Here is a 14,349-nt window from a genome sequence, read left to right on the forward strand (position 1 = left end):
GTTTTATTCCAGAATTAAATAATGAATCATAGATCTCATCTCACACAGAAATAGATTAGTGATTACAGACTTTATTATCAATTCCAAAGTTCATACAACTAAAAATTGTCTCATGTTTGGTCTGGTAAGCACATTCAGTTTACAATTTGAGGATTAGTATTTTAGGGCCTAAAAAAATTATCATTGTACCTCCTCAGGGCCCAAAATAGAAATGTTCTTAATAAACACACTGTACTCCAGAATGTCTAATGGCAATAGTAGAAAACCGTTATTCATCTTAATCGTATTTACCAGCTCTAAAGATGACTCTGGAATTACAGATGACTATGAGGCAATGATTTTAATGAGCTCCAGGCTTCCCTTTATGAACTGTTTCTTTAAAAGGTTCAAAAATACCAGCTAAACCGTTAAAGCTGGTTTTGTGAAGCAAGGAAGTGACAGGCAAGAATTGGGACAGGGGAATAGCAGTAGTATTTGTTCCTCTAGGATGAGGAAAGAAAGCAATTGCCTCAGGTAAGATATTTTTAAAGGTGGAATCAAAAAATTCACAGATGTCTACTCCTATGGGAGGCTAAGCTCACTGATCTTCATGGAGTTCCTGTCGGTGGAGTAGACAACTTTGTTAGTATCCCAATGTTTTGTTTTCATTTCTTAAATGCCTAACCCTTTTCATATTAGACAAACCTAATTCTGCCTGGAAATTCCTGTCTCTGAAGCGGTTTCCCAGTGGCCTTAATGGGTAGACATGGGCCTAAGGGTCTGCACCTTCACATCCCTGGCCAGAAGTGACCCTCCTGAGACTAGGGATCCTGCCTACCCGACATCATTCTCAGGGTAACAGGAGTTTTGCTTCTGTTATTGTGGTCCCTGGATTGCACCTGAAACACTTGACCAAGTGTTGATTGTCCATCCAAGCTTTCTAGAGTAATTAGCTGGTGAATTCCATTTATTTCTAGGCACTTACTGTGAGGATTCAGGGTAAGTAAGGTCTGGTCCCTGCTCTCAAGGAGGGCTCTAAGAAGCCAAGTTTTTCTGTAGCCTGTTTTCATGTTGTCTTCAGTCTCAGAAGACAGTGAACATGTGGGGGACTCAGAGGAGGGGCATGATCCATGCTTAGGGCCAGGCCGCTTTTATTTTGCTTTTCCTGCATCTCATCCCTTCCTCCCCTTGCTACTTTACTAGGTATCCTTTCAGACTCTCAGCTACAGTCATGGTTAGGCCTAGCAGACACCTACACAGTAAAAACTAAAACTTGTGCTGATCAGAAATTGTTTATACAATTTCTACTTCAAACTACCCTGACTCACCATATGCCATAGAAGGTTTGTATATCTTTTCTCCTTAAATACTGCAAACAAAGATGAACATCTCAGGATCTGGCCTCTGATAGCCACCAAGTTTAAATTTCACCCCTTTCAGGGCTCAAATACAGAGGGAGATGCTGAAATTCCACTAGTCTCTATTTGAGCACATCAGAGAATGGGTTTAGAAAATAACATCTGAACCTCATTTTGAAAATGGAGCTCTTCCCAAACCACTTGGCTGTGGTGGGAGCCTCTGCAGATGAAGTCTTGGTATTAACAGCGCTGGGCTGAGCTGGGCTTGATGGAGCCTCGCAGCTATTACTGGACCTCTGCTTAGGAGCCTCTGCTCTCTGCCCGCCAGCAAAGCAACTCCTCCCCACCTTTGAGTGTCCCTCTCCTCTTCCTCTCCTGCCAGCTGAGTGTCCTTCACAGCAGTGAGCTTCATTAACTTCTTCCTCTTGTCATTGTCACAGTGCTGGGGTGGCTGTCAGAGGCTCAGAGAAGAAAGGTCAAAGTTGAATCTGGGCTCCAAAATGGGGTAGCAGAGGGCGGCATTTAGGATTTCTGCAATTAATGGTTGAAGAAAACTTAAATGTCTTAATTTTCCCCTACACATTCCAACTTACTCATTATAAAAGTCATCCTTTTTAGGCAGTTTTTTCCCTGAATTTATCTATGAATACAGCATTCTACTTTTGAATCATACTCTTTACAAATTTAATCCCCATCACTGTTAGAAAGTGTGTTTTAAAAATATGCAGTGACAGTATGTTAAAGTCTTAGGCTCTATACTTTTATTTTCAAACAAAACTAATTCTTTTGAAGGTATTTATTCCATAAGAAGCAGAGCAGTCACAGGCTATCTTCAGAGGCTGTTAATGACTGGAGCTATTCTTCCCAGGCTTGAGGAGCTAATGTCTTCTCCACTATAAATAGGTGCATTGTTTGCTAAGAGTCAGGAAAGTGGGTTAAGAACAAGGAATACATTATTGTCTCTTGATAGATACTTTCCTCAAAGGAAATTCATCAGTTGTGTGGGAGATGGAATTTGGGAAGCCCCTGGGAATGTTGTTCTATTTACAAAACTGCTGACTGATTTGATGGTTTATTCTTGATGGTTCAACAGCTCATTTTGGAGAGATGGCAGCCTGGGCCTAGAGAAGCAATCAGTTTACCAACTAGAACAAAGTGAACAGACCCTCCACAGAGACTGAGCCTCATCAATTCCTTGCCACTTGTGGTATACTGTTTGACAGCCCATTTCTGTCTGAAGCCTGAAACCAAAATTTCAAAAGCCCCTTTGAAGAATCACATAACATTCTATGCCTTATGGATATGTTTAATCCATACTTACATAAACACAAAAGAAATAGCTATTTGATTTTGAGTGCACAGTTGCTGAATAGGTAATCAATGGATCTTTACTTTAAAATTTTTAGTATTTTTATAAAAGGACCAGCTCTGTGATGATCTGTTAACTGTTAGAAGTAGATTTTAGGGGACAAATAGTCTCATCCCCAGGAACCTGTCTAATGCAATGCCTTGGCACTGAGGCCCCACCTCCCATCAACCTTCTGGCTCACACTGGCTTGACAAGTTAAAATGTTATTATTTGTAGTAAAAGCAGATGAAGTCTTTGTTGCCAACTGCAACCTTACTGAGTGCCTGCCCATGGCTTGCTTTTTGGTCTTAACATGTTGATATGCATTAAAAAGCTGGTTTATTTGTTCATTTGCTTTGGTAAAACAGTAAGGTGATGCTATCTTGAGCTTGAAACAATTTTCCTGAACAGGTTATGTGGCTCATGAATTTATTTTGGATACAAGACCCTTCAAAAAATCTGCAAATATTGAGGCTGTGGATGTGGCCAAGAGGCTTCAGGATTATGGTGAGTAGCCCCTTGTACAGGAACTTACACTTTTGACATTCATTTAGCTGCCCATGCTGGCTATGGACCACTTCCTTGAGGCACAAACTGAATAAAATATCAGGCACTACAGTAAAGTGATCTACAAGCTAAATGGGGAGCCATGGGTTCTAGGCAACTTTCAAAGTGACAGAGAAAAACTTTCCCTTATTGTTGTCGGGCAGCTGGGGAGGTCTCTCCCTGTGCACTAGGTAAAGCCTCAACTTGGCCAGGGGAAGGTTCCTGACTCTGAAGGGGAAAAAATTCTTGAGCAGGTCAGTGTAGGTAAGGAAGGAATTCATTAAAGTGAGAGTAGCAGTGAATGGCAGTTGCCTTGGAGGCAGAAGAGAGCAGGAAGAGCAGAGGAAAATCCATTAACTCCTGCTCGGCATAGGATAGATCCCTTGCCAACTCCTGAAGCCAGGGTCACCTGGCATCCAGTGTCAGCTTGGATCTGCACAGTGTGGGAACTAAGTCCCTACCACCCCAGGATTTGGGGGAGCTTCAGAGCACTGGATGCGTGAAATTATGTTCTGAGAACTTCCAAAAGCAAAGAAAGGAGATTTTTGGGCAGGCTACTAACAAGCACAATCATACAGCTGCAGTCCTGTTGGGGTCACCCAGGCGGCGGTAACTTGCAAGCCCCAATCAGAGGTCTCAGTAGCCCCTCCCTACTCGTCTGGAGTAGAACGGAGTGAAGACTTGTGCTTTCTAAGTTTAGAAAATAGAATGAATAGCAAAGTAACAAAGACACAACTGGAAGAGTAGAGACAAAACACAGTAAGTTGAGCAGCGATGAGGTAAGGCAGGGACATGGGACAATCATCATGATTAATTTTAACTGCCTATGATTGAAACGTGCCAAGATATCAACAGTATAGTAAGAACGGGAGGGACTTCATCTTAAGGTTAAGATTTCATTTTAATAACCAGGGAGTTAGAAGGTAAGATTCCTAAACATGTTCTTTGGTAATAGGCCAACAACCTATCCTCAGGCAGGGCAAGCAGTCCTAACTGCTGTGCTCCCAGTGCTTGAGGGAAACCACTATCTTGGAGAAGATCGTGATCAATGAATTCCTTGTGTTAAGTTTATTTCACAAAGTATCTAGAGAACTGACTGTGGATGGTGACATCATGTCTCTCACTGGAGAGAGACATTATGAGACCACATGTCAAGCCTCTGCCCTCCTCCCTTCTACCCGTTACCCTATTCTTGAAAGCCTTAAAAGACAGAATCCTAAGCCCTTCAGTGTGCCTCCTGTTGGAGGTTGCTCGCACTCCCATCTGAGTGTGTACTGTCTTATATCAAATAAACTTTGTTGCATAAGTCAGTTACACTTCTCTGAACTCTTTCCCATGACAAAGACAAGAACTCTCCAACCTCCACCCACAGTGGTAAATGTCTTTTGTCACTTCGCTATTTCATTCGGCTTTCTAGATTTAAGCACAAGTCTTCACTTTCACTGTTCTACTCCAGACAAGTAGGAAGGGGCTACTGAGATCTCTGATTGCGGCTTGCAAGTTCCCACTGCCTGGGTGACCCCAACAGGACTGCAGCTGTTCAACCGTGCTCGTTAGTAGCCTACCCAAAAGTCTCCTCTTTTTGCTTTGGGAAGTTCTCAACATAATTTCACCACATCCAGTGCTCTGAGGTTCCCCCAAATCCTGGGGTGATAGAGACTTAGTTCCCACTGTGCAGATCCAAGTGGACACTGAACGCCAGATAACCCTGGCTTCAGGAGTTGGCAAGGGATCTGCCCTATGCCGAGCGGGAGTTCAATGAGCTCCCCTTTCCTCCCTGAGTTCTTGCTCTCTGCTGCCTATACGGCTGCTGCCATTCACTACCACTCTCACTTCCGTACCTGCTCGAGAATTCTTTCTCCGAGTAAGGAACCCTCCCCCATACTGGGTGAGGTTTCACCTAGTGCACAGGGAGAGACCTCCTCAGACACAACTGCCTAACAACAAGGTTTTATTTCAGGCAAAGTATACACTTGAATAAAGGGGAGTGCAGGCAACCTCATAGAGGAGGTGTGCCTAAGGGCTTAAGATTCTGTGTTTTAAGGTTTTCAAAAACAAGGCAAAGGGTATAAGTGGGGGGAATAAGCTTGACATGTGGTCTCATAATGTTTATGTCTGGTGAGAGCCATGATGTCACTGTCCAGTCAGTCCTCTAGATATTCTGTAAGATAAACTTAACACAAGGAATTTACTGATCCTGTTCTTCTCCAAGATAGTGGTTTCCCTCAAGCACTGGGAGCACAGCAGTTAGGACTGCTTGCCCTGCCTGAGGATAGGTTGTTGGCTGATTACCAAAGAACATGTTAGAAATCTTACCTCTTAACTCTCTGGTTTTTAAAATAGAATCTTAGCCTTAACATGGAGTCCCTCCTGTTCTTAATATACTGTTTATATCTTGGCATTTTTCATCATAGGCAGGAAATGATGCTTGTCCCATGTCCCCTCCCTACCTCATTATGACTGCCTTGATACTGTCCTTTGATATTAAATCATGTATCTTGAATCCACTGGCAGCCAAGATGTCTTTATAGTTAACAAAATTAAAAATACCAAAGAAAATGATTGCTGCTCTCTGCCCATATTTCTGGTAAAATTTTCTTCATATCCCACTCCTGTTAAACAGAGAGGTCCAGAGAGAAGGGTAAGTTGGTGTAATGGTGAAGGAAGAGCAGCAAGGAACCCATAAAAGTATGAGAGACAAATGGCATTTGAGCATTATAACCACCTCAGTCACAGTGGAGCTATTTCAGCTGCTTCTAGAAGGAAGGAATAGATGCATGTTGTTTTCAGAGACGATGCAGTTCTTTGAAGGACTTTGAGAGACACTTTGTATTAGTGGATGTCTGCTCATCATGGCCCTTAAAATACATTTTCCTAGTAACATTAGCAGCAATATCAAAGACCTTTCAATGGATGTGGACTCCTGTCTTCATTTGAATGACTTTTAATAAGCTGAGTGAAAACTTTGATAGTTTTACCACTGCACCATAATGGAGTCCCAAATGTGTGACTCACTCCTCTCCTGAATACATGGTCTGTGTTCTGTAGTTAAACCGGTAAGTGGCAAAGCCAGAGAAAGGTTTCATAATGAAATTAGCAATTACCTCCTCAAAATCTCCTTTTGGCTGCTTCTGTAACCTGACTCAACCTCCTGGCTAATGGCTGACTGATGGCTGATTCAGGTTTCCCTCCTGGCATGTGTTGTCCACACCACACACCTGACTGCAGCAGCATTCCAGGGAAGGAGAACAATAGTGTTCACTGAAGTTACTGCCCAGTATTTCCAAGTCCTATTCTATCCCCAACCTTGACATTATTTTCATTATTTTGATGTTTGATAGAGACTGCTACACTTACCCTAAGCACAGAATTGTCCAGGTGCTTGACACATAGTAGGCACTCAAAACATAATGTATTTAGTTAAGTGAGAAAATGAATGAATGAATGGCTAAGGGAAAAAAAATAAAGACTGAAAATGACAACACAGATTCCAGGTCTTAATCACACTTAACTGAATCAGATTTTCTAGGAGAGAGGCCAAGTAATCCACATTCAACAAGCATCTCATGGATGAGTCTTATTTGGGAAGTGTGGGGCACACTGCCTTGGGGCAGAGGTTTCCACACTTAACTAATGATCAGAATCACCTGGGGAGTTTTTACGACTCATTGATTTCTGGGCCTTACCTTGGACTTCGTGAATCAGGATAGGGGTCCAGGAATCTGTTTCCAAGATAAGATAGTTACAGATATGGGAACCACTATAGCAGAATGTTGAGCTGAATTTCTTCACATATGGAACTGAGGTTGGACTTACTGGGTAATGAGATCAGCTTGCTGTTTTTTAAAAAATATCCCTTTTTGGTTTGGGCGACACAGTTGTATGCATCTATCAGAACTTATTAAATGGAACACAAGATTTGTGCATTTCACTGCATGTAAATTTTACCACAAAAATGTGAGCAGATGTGAATTCTAGTTGATATGCATGTGTAAGTGTTTAAGGAAAAAGTGTACTGATGACTGCAACATACTTTGAAATGCACCCAAAATGCACCCAAAATAAGACGGATGGATGAATCAATGTGTGATAAAGCAGAGCATCATCGTAGAATCTAGATGGAAGATATATGGGTGTTCACAATACAGTCCTTTCAACTTGTCAGCATGTCTGAAAATATTTATTATACAGTGTTGAGGAGACAGTTACTTAAAGCATGTGGGCATGACTCTAAAGCACACTGTGTAATGATGCACACCAGGATTTGGGAACTAGGGATCTTTAAGTTTCACAGAAAAAGTGTAAGAAATGGGAAAAAGTTTTTTGCTTTTGTCTAGGAAATCTCTCTTGACCATGTATTTTATCTATTCATCTAACATGTATATATGTGTGTGTGTGTGTGTGTGTGTGTGTGTGTATATATATACACACACACACTTTAGTAGCTTTTTCCACTTATTTCTGAATGTTCACCCAATTAACAAATATATATTTACATATTTTTTAATGTAAGGTTGCATATTTATTGGATGGATACCCTGTAAAATTTGCTTAAATGAGCCTGTTGCTGGATGTTAGGTTATTTTCTAAGTTTTTTGTCCATAAACAGTGCTGAGATGAATCTCCAGATTTGTATGTTAGCAAATTCACCCAATTTCCTTAAGATAAAATATAGAAGGGGAGGGTCTCTTCTTCCAGACTGGGGAGGTCAAAGTTAGTGACACAAGTTACCTTGTTCACTTGCAGGATTTCATGCCCCTACCATGTCCTGGCCGGTGGCAGGGACTCTTATGGTTGAACCCACTGAGTCTGAAGATAAGGCAGAGCTGGATAGATTCTGTGATGCCATGATCAGCATTCGGCAGGAAATTTCTGACATTGAAGAGGGCCGTATAGACCCCAGGGTCAATCCATTAAAGGTGCGTAGGTACCGGTACTTTACCCAAATTGTTCCCTAGAGTAGAAAATGATGTCTGAACAGTGTGAACTCTCATCATAAGATGATACTCTTGCCTAGAATAAGACCATTCTTTTGAGATGATGATGCACTCATTACTTGGAAGTTTAAATCTTCCTGAACAACATACTAGTTGTTACTCAAGTATAACGTGGGTATTTTCCAATGCCTTAATTTTGTTTATGTAATTGTCCTGTGGTTGTGGGAGCTATACATCACACATGCACCCATCTGGTTGCCAGGAAGGGAGCAGAGGCTTAGGGACTCTATCTAGTTGGGGAAGTCTTATCATTCTGTCTAATGAACTCTGATTTACATTAAAATTTTTACCTCACAAATTCTGGATAAAGACAAGCTCCAGGTATTGGAGCAGTTACTTCTTAGAATAACCATTCTGGTACTTGGCCTGAATGTTTTACAATGTTTATGGCCTATTTTGGAGAAAAATTTGTTAGGCATTACCCTGCCTCTTCCAAAACATGTTTATATCTGGTCAGAACCCCAGGTCTCTTTTTAGGTCTAGACATTAAGCTGGGGGATCACGAACTGAGAATACTGTGAAGGCTGCGGTTGTGTAGCTAGGGCTCCAAGTCAGAGAACAAGTCTGAGACGCTTAGGAAAATTCCGGCAAGTTCCAGAACTGCCCAGCTGAAGGTGGAGTGCAGGGACCAGTAGCTGGCAGAAAAGGCAGACGCCTTGCTTAAATCGAGTTTGATAGGGTAATGGAGGAATATAATATGAATCATTCTTACTATCATTCTTTCTTTTCTCTGGATAATGCTGATTCAGGATTTAGGCTATTTTTCAGAATCACGATAGACATCTAAAGAACATAATACTGAGTTACAAAAGCAAGTGAAAAATAGTACACGTAAGATTTTAAAATGTCCCAGCATATGCTATATGTTGCTTATTAATACATGTAATCATAGTATAAGTACACAATGAGAATGGTGAACATCAAATTTCAGATAATGATTATCACTGTGCAGGAGGGCAAACAATGAGATGGAGTGAGGATATACCAGCAGTTTCAACTGTTTAAAAGGTCAAGCAAATGTGACAAAACGCTGATTATATGGTAGATGGGCTTATTTTATTACCATAACTTTGATATTTCACAGTAAAAAATTTCCTACCAAAATTTCCTTACCCCCAAATTGAAACAAAACAGTAATGGACTTGTACCAGATCTTAATGGTTGAAATTATATATGGGACAAAAAAGCAGTGTTCTGCTCTGATCCCTCTCCCCTTTGCCTGTCTCAGATGTCTCCACATTCCCTGACCTGTGTCACATCCTCCCACTGGGATCGGCCGTATTCCAGAGAGGTGGCAGCATTCCCACTTGTAAGTTCCCCTCTGCAGCTGAATGTGCCAGCTGGCAGAGTGGTCGTGTGCGTATGAGGAGCCATCACCCATGTGGAGGGGCTCCCACTCTTGCAGGTTCCTCATTATAGTAACGATATATGGGACACCTTGTAAAATGTACATCATGACAAGGGATGTAGTACAGGAATTGACCTTAGAGCTGTGAGGTCACACAGTATCAACCACATGCCCACGAATTCAAAGGGCTTACAGTGTTGGAAGACCTCAAGTGGACCAATGTGTTCTCTACCGTCATCCAACAGGGAAATGGCCCCAAATACAGTGTTTCTTCCCTTTGTGATATTTTAAAATTAAAGTATCATTGATATACAATTTTATGTTGGTTTCAAATATATAACATAGGGGTCAACAGTTACCCATATTAATAAATCCTCACCCCCTCTAGTGTGGTTACTGTCTATCAACATGTTACAGATACACTGTTTATATTCTCCATGCTCCATGCTATACTACCATCCCCATGACCAACTTATATTGTCCTTTGTGATTCTTATATGAAGGTGGTGATGCTCTGCAGACTGGTTGGTGGGGTGGAAAGAAGGGTTAAAAATTGGGTTTTGGGGGATAGTAATGAAAGGTTAGCTTTTAGTTTATATTTGAGAGCTTGTTGGTTAGGAGTATCTTAGGCTTTGAGGATATCACTGCAATCTCTTCTCAGGGGAAACCTCTCAGAATATGTCCATCTTTTGTGCCTTTTAGCCCTTTGTGAAACCAGAGAACAAATTCTGGCCAACCATTGCCCGGATTGATGACATCTATGGAGATCAGCACCTGGTTTGTACATGCCCACCTATGGAGGCTTATGAGTCCCCATTTTCTGAACAGAAGAGAGCTTCTTCTTAGTCTCTCTCCATTCCTTAAGTTCAGTGACTGATATGAAGCCTCTTTCTGGAGCATTTGATAAACAGGAAATATTTCATCTTCCACCCCAGGTTCAAGTAAAGGTTTTATATACTGTGTATATTTTTAAAGTCTGTCAAGGTAAATGTTATTACAATTTAGCATAGTGAGTGGAAACTCATCTTTGAAACACTGATTTGCTTTGGTGACTCTGCTTCCACACGTAGCAGTTGATGTTCAAGTTGCCTTGGTTGGGAGCCATTTATTTTTTTGCATAGAAAATGTTGGGTGTGTAGGAACTTTAACTTTCAATATAGCAAGTTTGCAGATGTTATACAGACTATGCTGGTGAGTCAATAGACATATTTTCGTTCCAAATAAGTCCTTGTGGACTGTCCCATCTGTGGGAAATCCCAGGGCAAATGTTTACATTTTTGTATACACTGAAGAAATCTTTTTCCTCTAACTAATTTGCATAATCTGTAATAGCATTTGAGTGTTTTCTTCTTTTTCCATGTTTGGTCATTTTTATGTGCAATTATTAGTATCCTAATAAAAACATTTCAATTTGAAGAAGGTCAATTTTTCAATCTGACTCCTTTGTTCCTTAAGTTCACAGGAATTTCAAGGGTAATGAAATGCCTAAGCCAATAGCTGTTGTTACATTATCAGTTTTGCCTTTGACTGATTACGGACAGTTTGTATGTCTCCATTAGAAGTGAAAGCCACTTTGGCCCTTTTTAACCTCTCCTTTAACAAAAGTCCAGAGGTAAGAAGCCAAAGGCTAGTGTTCCTTCAGTCTTCATCCTTAGGTCCTAAGATAGCTGCTGTATATCCAGGCATCACATTCCCATTCTAGAAAGGAAGAAGGAGAAAAGAAAAAGACAAAAAAGGCCGATTCCATCCAAGGTGGCTTCTTTTGAAATGTGTGGTTTTTGTCTGCTTCACTAGACTAAGTTCCCTGAGAGTAGAGGCCATATTGCACTCAACATTGGGTTTCCAGTGCTGACACAGGGTTTTTCACAGAATGTATGAGTTGAATCAATAAAGGAATGATCCTTGATCTCAAAGATTCTGTCACAGAAACCAGTATTTATAATGCCTGCTGTGAAAAGTTCTGTAACACTTACAACAAAGTGCCAGACCTTGAAAACAGGGCCTCTGGACGGGTTTTTTGTAAGATGCCCACCACACCCCATCTTTTTATTGTGGAATATACATACACATAAAATTGACCATTTTAACCATTTAAAGTTATTCAATTCAGTGAAATTAAGTACTTACAAAATTCTGTAGAATATGCTTTTTGAACAGTTTTAAAGATGAGGGGTGTGAGGTATACACACATCCTATGAATCAGGCATCCCTCCTGCTTTTAAACAACGCTGTGATGGGCCACTTCTGGAGCAGTCCTCACCTTACAGCTATGTGTGCTAAAAGGCAAGGGGCCTGGCCCAATCTAAATACCCCATGAAAACTAGCTACTGATAGGGGCCGTGTTTTCCAGTGACAAAACCGGTGCCTTCAGTCCAGATGTAGGCGCCACTTTTCGGTGCAAAAAGTCACCTGAGACAGTGGTTTAGAAGCTGAGGTATTGGTACTTTTAGAGGCCTGCAGGGTTCCATGACAGATAATCAACCAGGGTCAGGGATGTTTCCTAGGACAGGGCTTTCAAACCTCAGAGTGTCTAATAGATCACTAGAAGGCTTGTTAAAACAGAATGCTGGGGAAGAGGCTGTTCCAAGATGGTGGTGTAGAAAAATGCCTAGGCCCACCTCCTCCCACATGCACACTGAATCTATGTCTATATACAGAGCAGTTTATCCCAAGGAAGAATGGAGGCCCGAGTGAATACCTTCTGCACAAGATAAAAAAATGTCAGGCTGAGATGGAGACATAGTAACAGAGGTAGCCCCACACGAACCACAGCCTTACAGCAGGGAATGATATCTTCGAGCTACCAGAATGCAGACTCAGCTGTCCAGGAGCAGAAAAAAAGCTGCCAGTTGGAGGGTTTAAACCTGGCTGTCAAATGGCAGGGGAACTGCCAGAACTCTCTCCAAGATTAGAGTTGCTGTTGAGCACCACTTTTTACATTCCCCACACTTCACAGTGTGGACAGGAGCATGGTCAGGATGAATATACCAGCTCCAGATGTGACAGAGGCAGCCTTCCATCCCCAGCTGCCCCATTTGGATGGCCCAGACAGGTGTCAACTCAGGAGATTGCTGGATTGCATCCATCTACCCCTAGCCACCCCATTATCACGACCCCAGGTGGCACCAACCTTGGAGAGGGATAGTGTTCCTCTGCCTGTAGTCACCCTGCCAAAGAGGACACAACTTGTTGCCCATCTGGACTATGCCCCTTTGACATCAACAATCCTGACAGGCAACCACACAGGAGAGCCCCAGCCCTGGGTCATGCTTGTCTCGCTCTCATTCAGCCTCCAGGCAGCCAAAACCACCAGGCACATGCAGTCTGCCAAGGTTCCTTCCTACACAAGGCCAATAATACATCAAGACTAGGAGAGGAAGCCCTTTCAACTAATTCATAGAATAAAGCACAAGAAGTCAAACAAAATGAGGAGACAGAGGAATATGCTCCAAATGACAGAACAAGACAAAACCACACACAAATACACATAACTAAATGAAATGGAGTTAATCTACTTAATAAAGAGTTCAAAACAATGGTTATGAAAATGCTCACTGGACTTGAGAGAAGAATGGATGAGCTCAGGGAGGATGTCAACAAAGACAGAAAATCTAAAGAACCAATCAGAGATGAACACAAGAAATGAAGTGGAAAATACACTAGTAGATGCAGAGCAACTTGGAAGAGAGAATAATGGAAAGCACTCAAATTGAATAGCACAAAGAAAAAAGAATAAAAAGAAATGAGGATAAGTTCTTTGAGACAACATCAAATGCCTTAATATTCACATTACAACATTACACGAGTCCTAGAAGAAGAGAGGGAGAAAGGGGTGAAAAACTTACTTAAAGAAATAATAGCTGAAAACTTCCCTAACCTAGGGAAGGAAACAGACATTCAGATTCAATAAACTCAGAGAGTCCCAAAAAAGATGAACCCAAGAAAGTCCATACCAAGACACACAATAATTAAAATGCCAAAGATCAAAGACAAAGAATATTAAAAACAGCTAGGGAAATGCAATGTGTTACTTACAAGAGAAACTTCTTTTTCAGCAGAAGCTCTACAGGCCAGAAAAAGTATACTCCCACCCATCAAGGTTATCCTTCAGAATTGAAGGGGAAATAAAAAGGGCTTCTCAGATAAACACAGATTCAAGGAGTTCACTACCACTAAAACAACTTTATAAGAAATGTTCAGGGGACTTCATTAAGAGAAAATAAAAGGCTATAACTAGATTATAAAATTAAAAATTTCACTGGTACAGCAAACAGATAGCAAAGATAGTAGACCAATCGCTTTTAAGTTAAAAGACTTAAAAGACAAAAGTAAAAATCAACCATTTCTAAAAATTAGTAAAGGAAATAAATAAAAGATGCTAAGGAAGACATCATACAAAAAACACGGAGGAGAGTGAGTTAAAAATGTATTGCCATTAGAATGCCTCAAAGTTTTGAGGCATTAAACTTTGGGCTTCAGCAACCAGACTGCTACATATGTAAGACATCATATATAAACTGTGTGGTAACCAGAAACTAAAAACCTCTAATGAATACACAAAAAATAAAGAGAAAGAATACAACCACACCATTAAAAAGGTCATCATGCACAATGGGAGAGAGCAAGAGAACAAAAAAGGACCAGAGAAAAAAATGAGAAAAACCACCAGAAAATATTTAACAAAATGGCAATAAGTACATACCTATCAATAATTACCTTGAATGTAAATGGTCAATTGCTCCAACCAAAAGACAAAGGGTGACTGAGTGGACA

The 14,349-nt window shown here is 41.0% G+C and overlaps 2 protein-coding genes across 6 annotated transcripts in view; one reads left to right on the forward strand and one right to left on the reverse strand.

Annotated features, from left to right (window-relative positions):
• GLDC (glycine decarboxylase) overlaps nt 1-10,422 on the forward strand; it is a 93,473-nt gene extending 83,051 nt beyond the window's left edge. The window contains exons 22-25 of the mRNA XM_037019059.2: nt 3,097-3,192; nt 7,978-8,150; nt 9,457-9,537; nt 10,279-10,422. Of these exons, the coding sequence (XP_036874954.1) occupies nt 3,097-3,192; nt 7,978-8,150; nt 9,457-9,537; nt 10,279-10,422 (494 nt within the window). The remainder of the gene's footprint in view (nt 1-3,096; nt 3,193-7,977; nt 8,151-9,456; nt 9,538-10,278) is intronic.
• Nucleotides 52-14,349, reverse strand: part of UHRF2 (ubiquitin like with PHD and ring finger domains 2) — a 97,462-nt gene continuing 83,164 nt past the window's right edge. For 3 of the 5 annotated variants that reach the window (XR_012127731.1, XM_037019053.2, XM_037019055.2), the window contains one exon: nt 52-1,868. Coding sequence is in view for 4 of the 5 variants with exons in the window: in XM_037019055.2 (XP_036874950.1) it covers nt 1,860-1,868 (9 nt within the window). In the remaining variant the exon portion in view is untranslated. The other 2 variants (XM_037019052.2, XM_037019051.2) reach the window with 2 other exon arrangements.

Source organism: Manis javanica, chromosome 2 (genome assembly GCF_040802235.1).
Source record: "Manis javanica isolate MJ-LG chromosome 2, MJ_LKY, whole genome shotgun sequence".
Taxonomy (NCBI): Eukaryota; Metazoa; Chordata; class Mammalia; order Pholidota; family Manidae; genus Manis; species Manis javanica.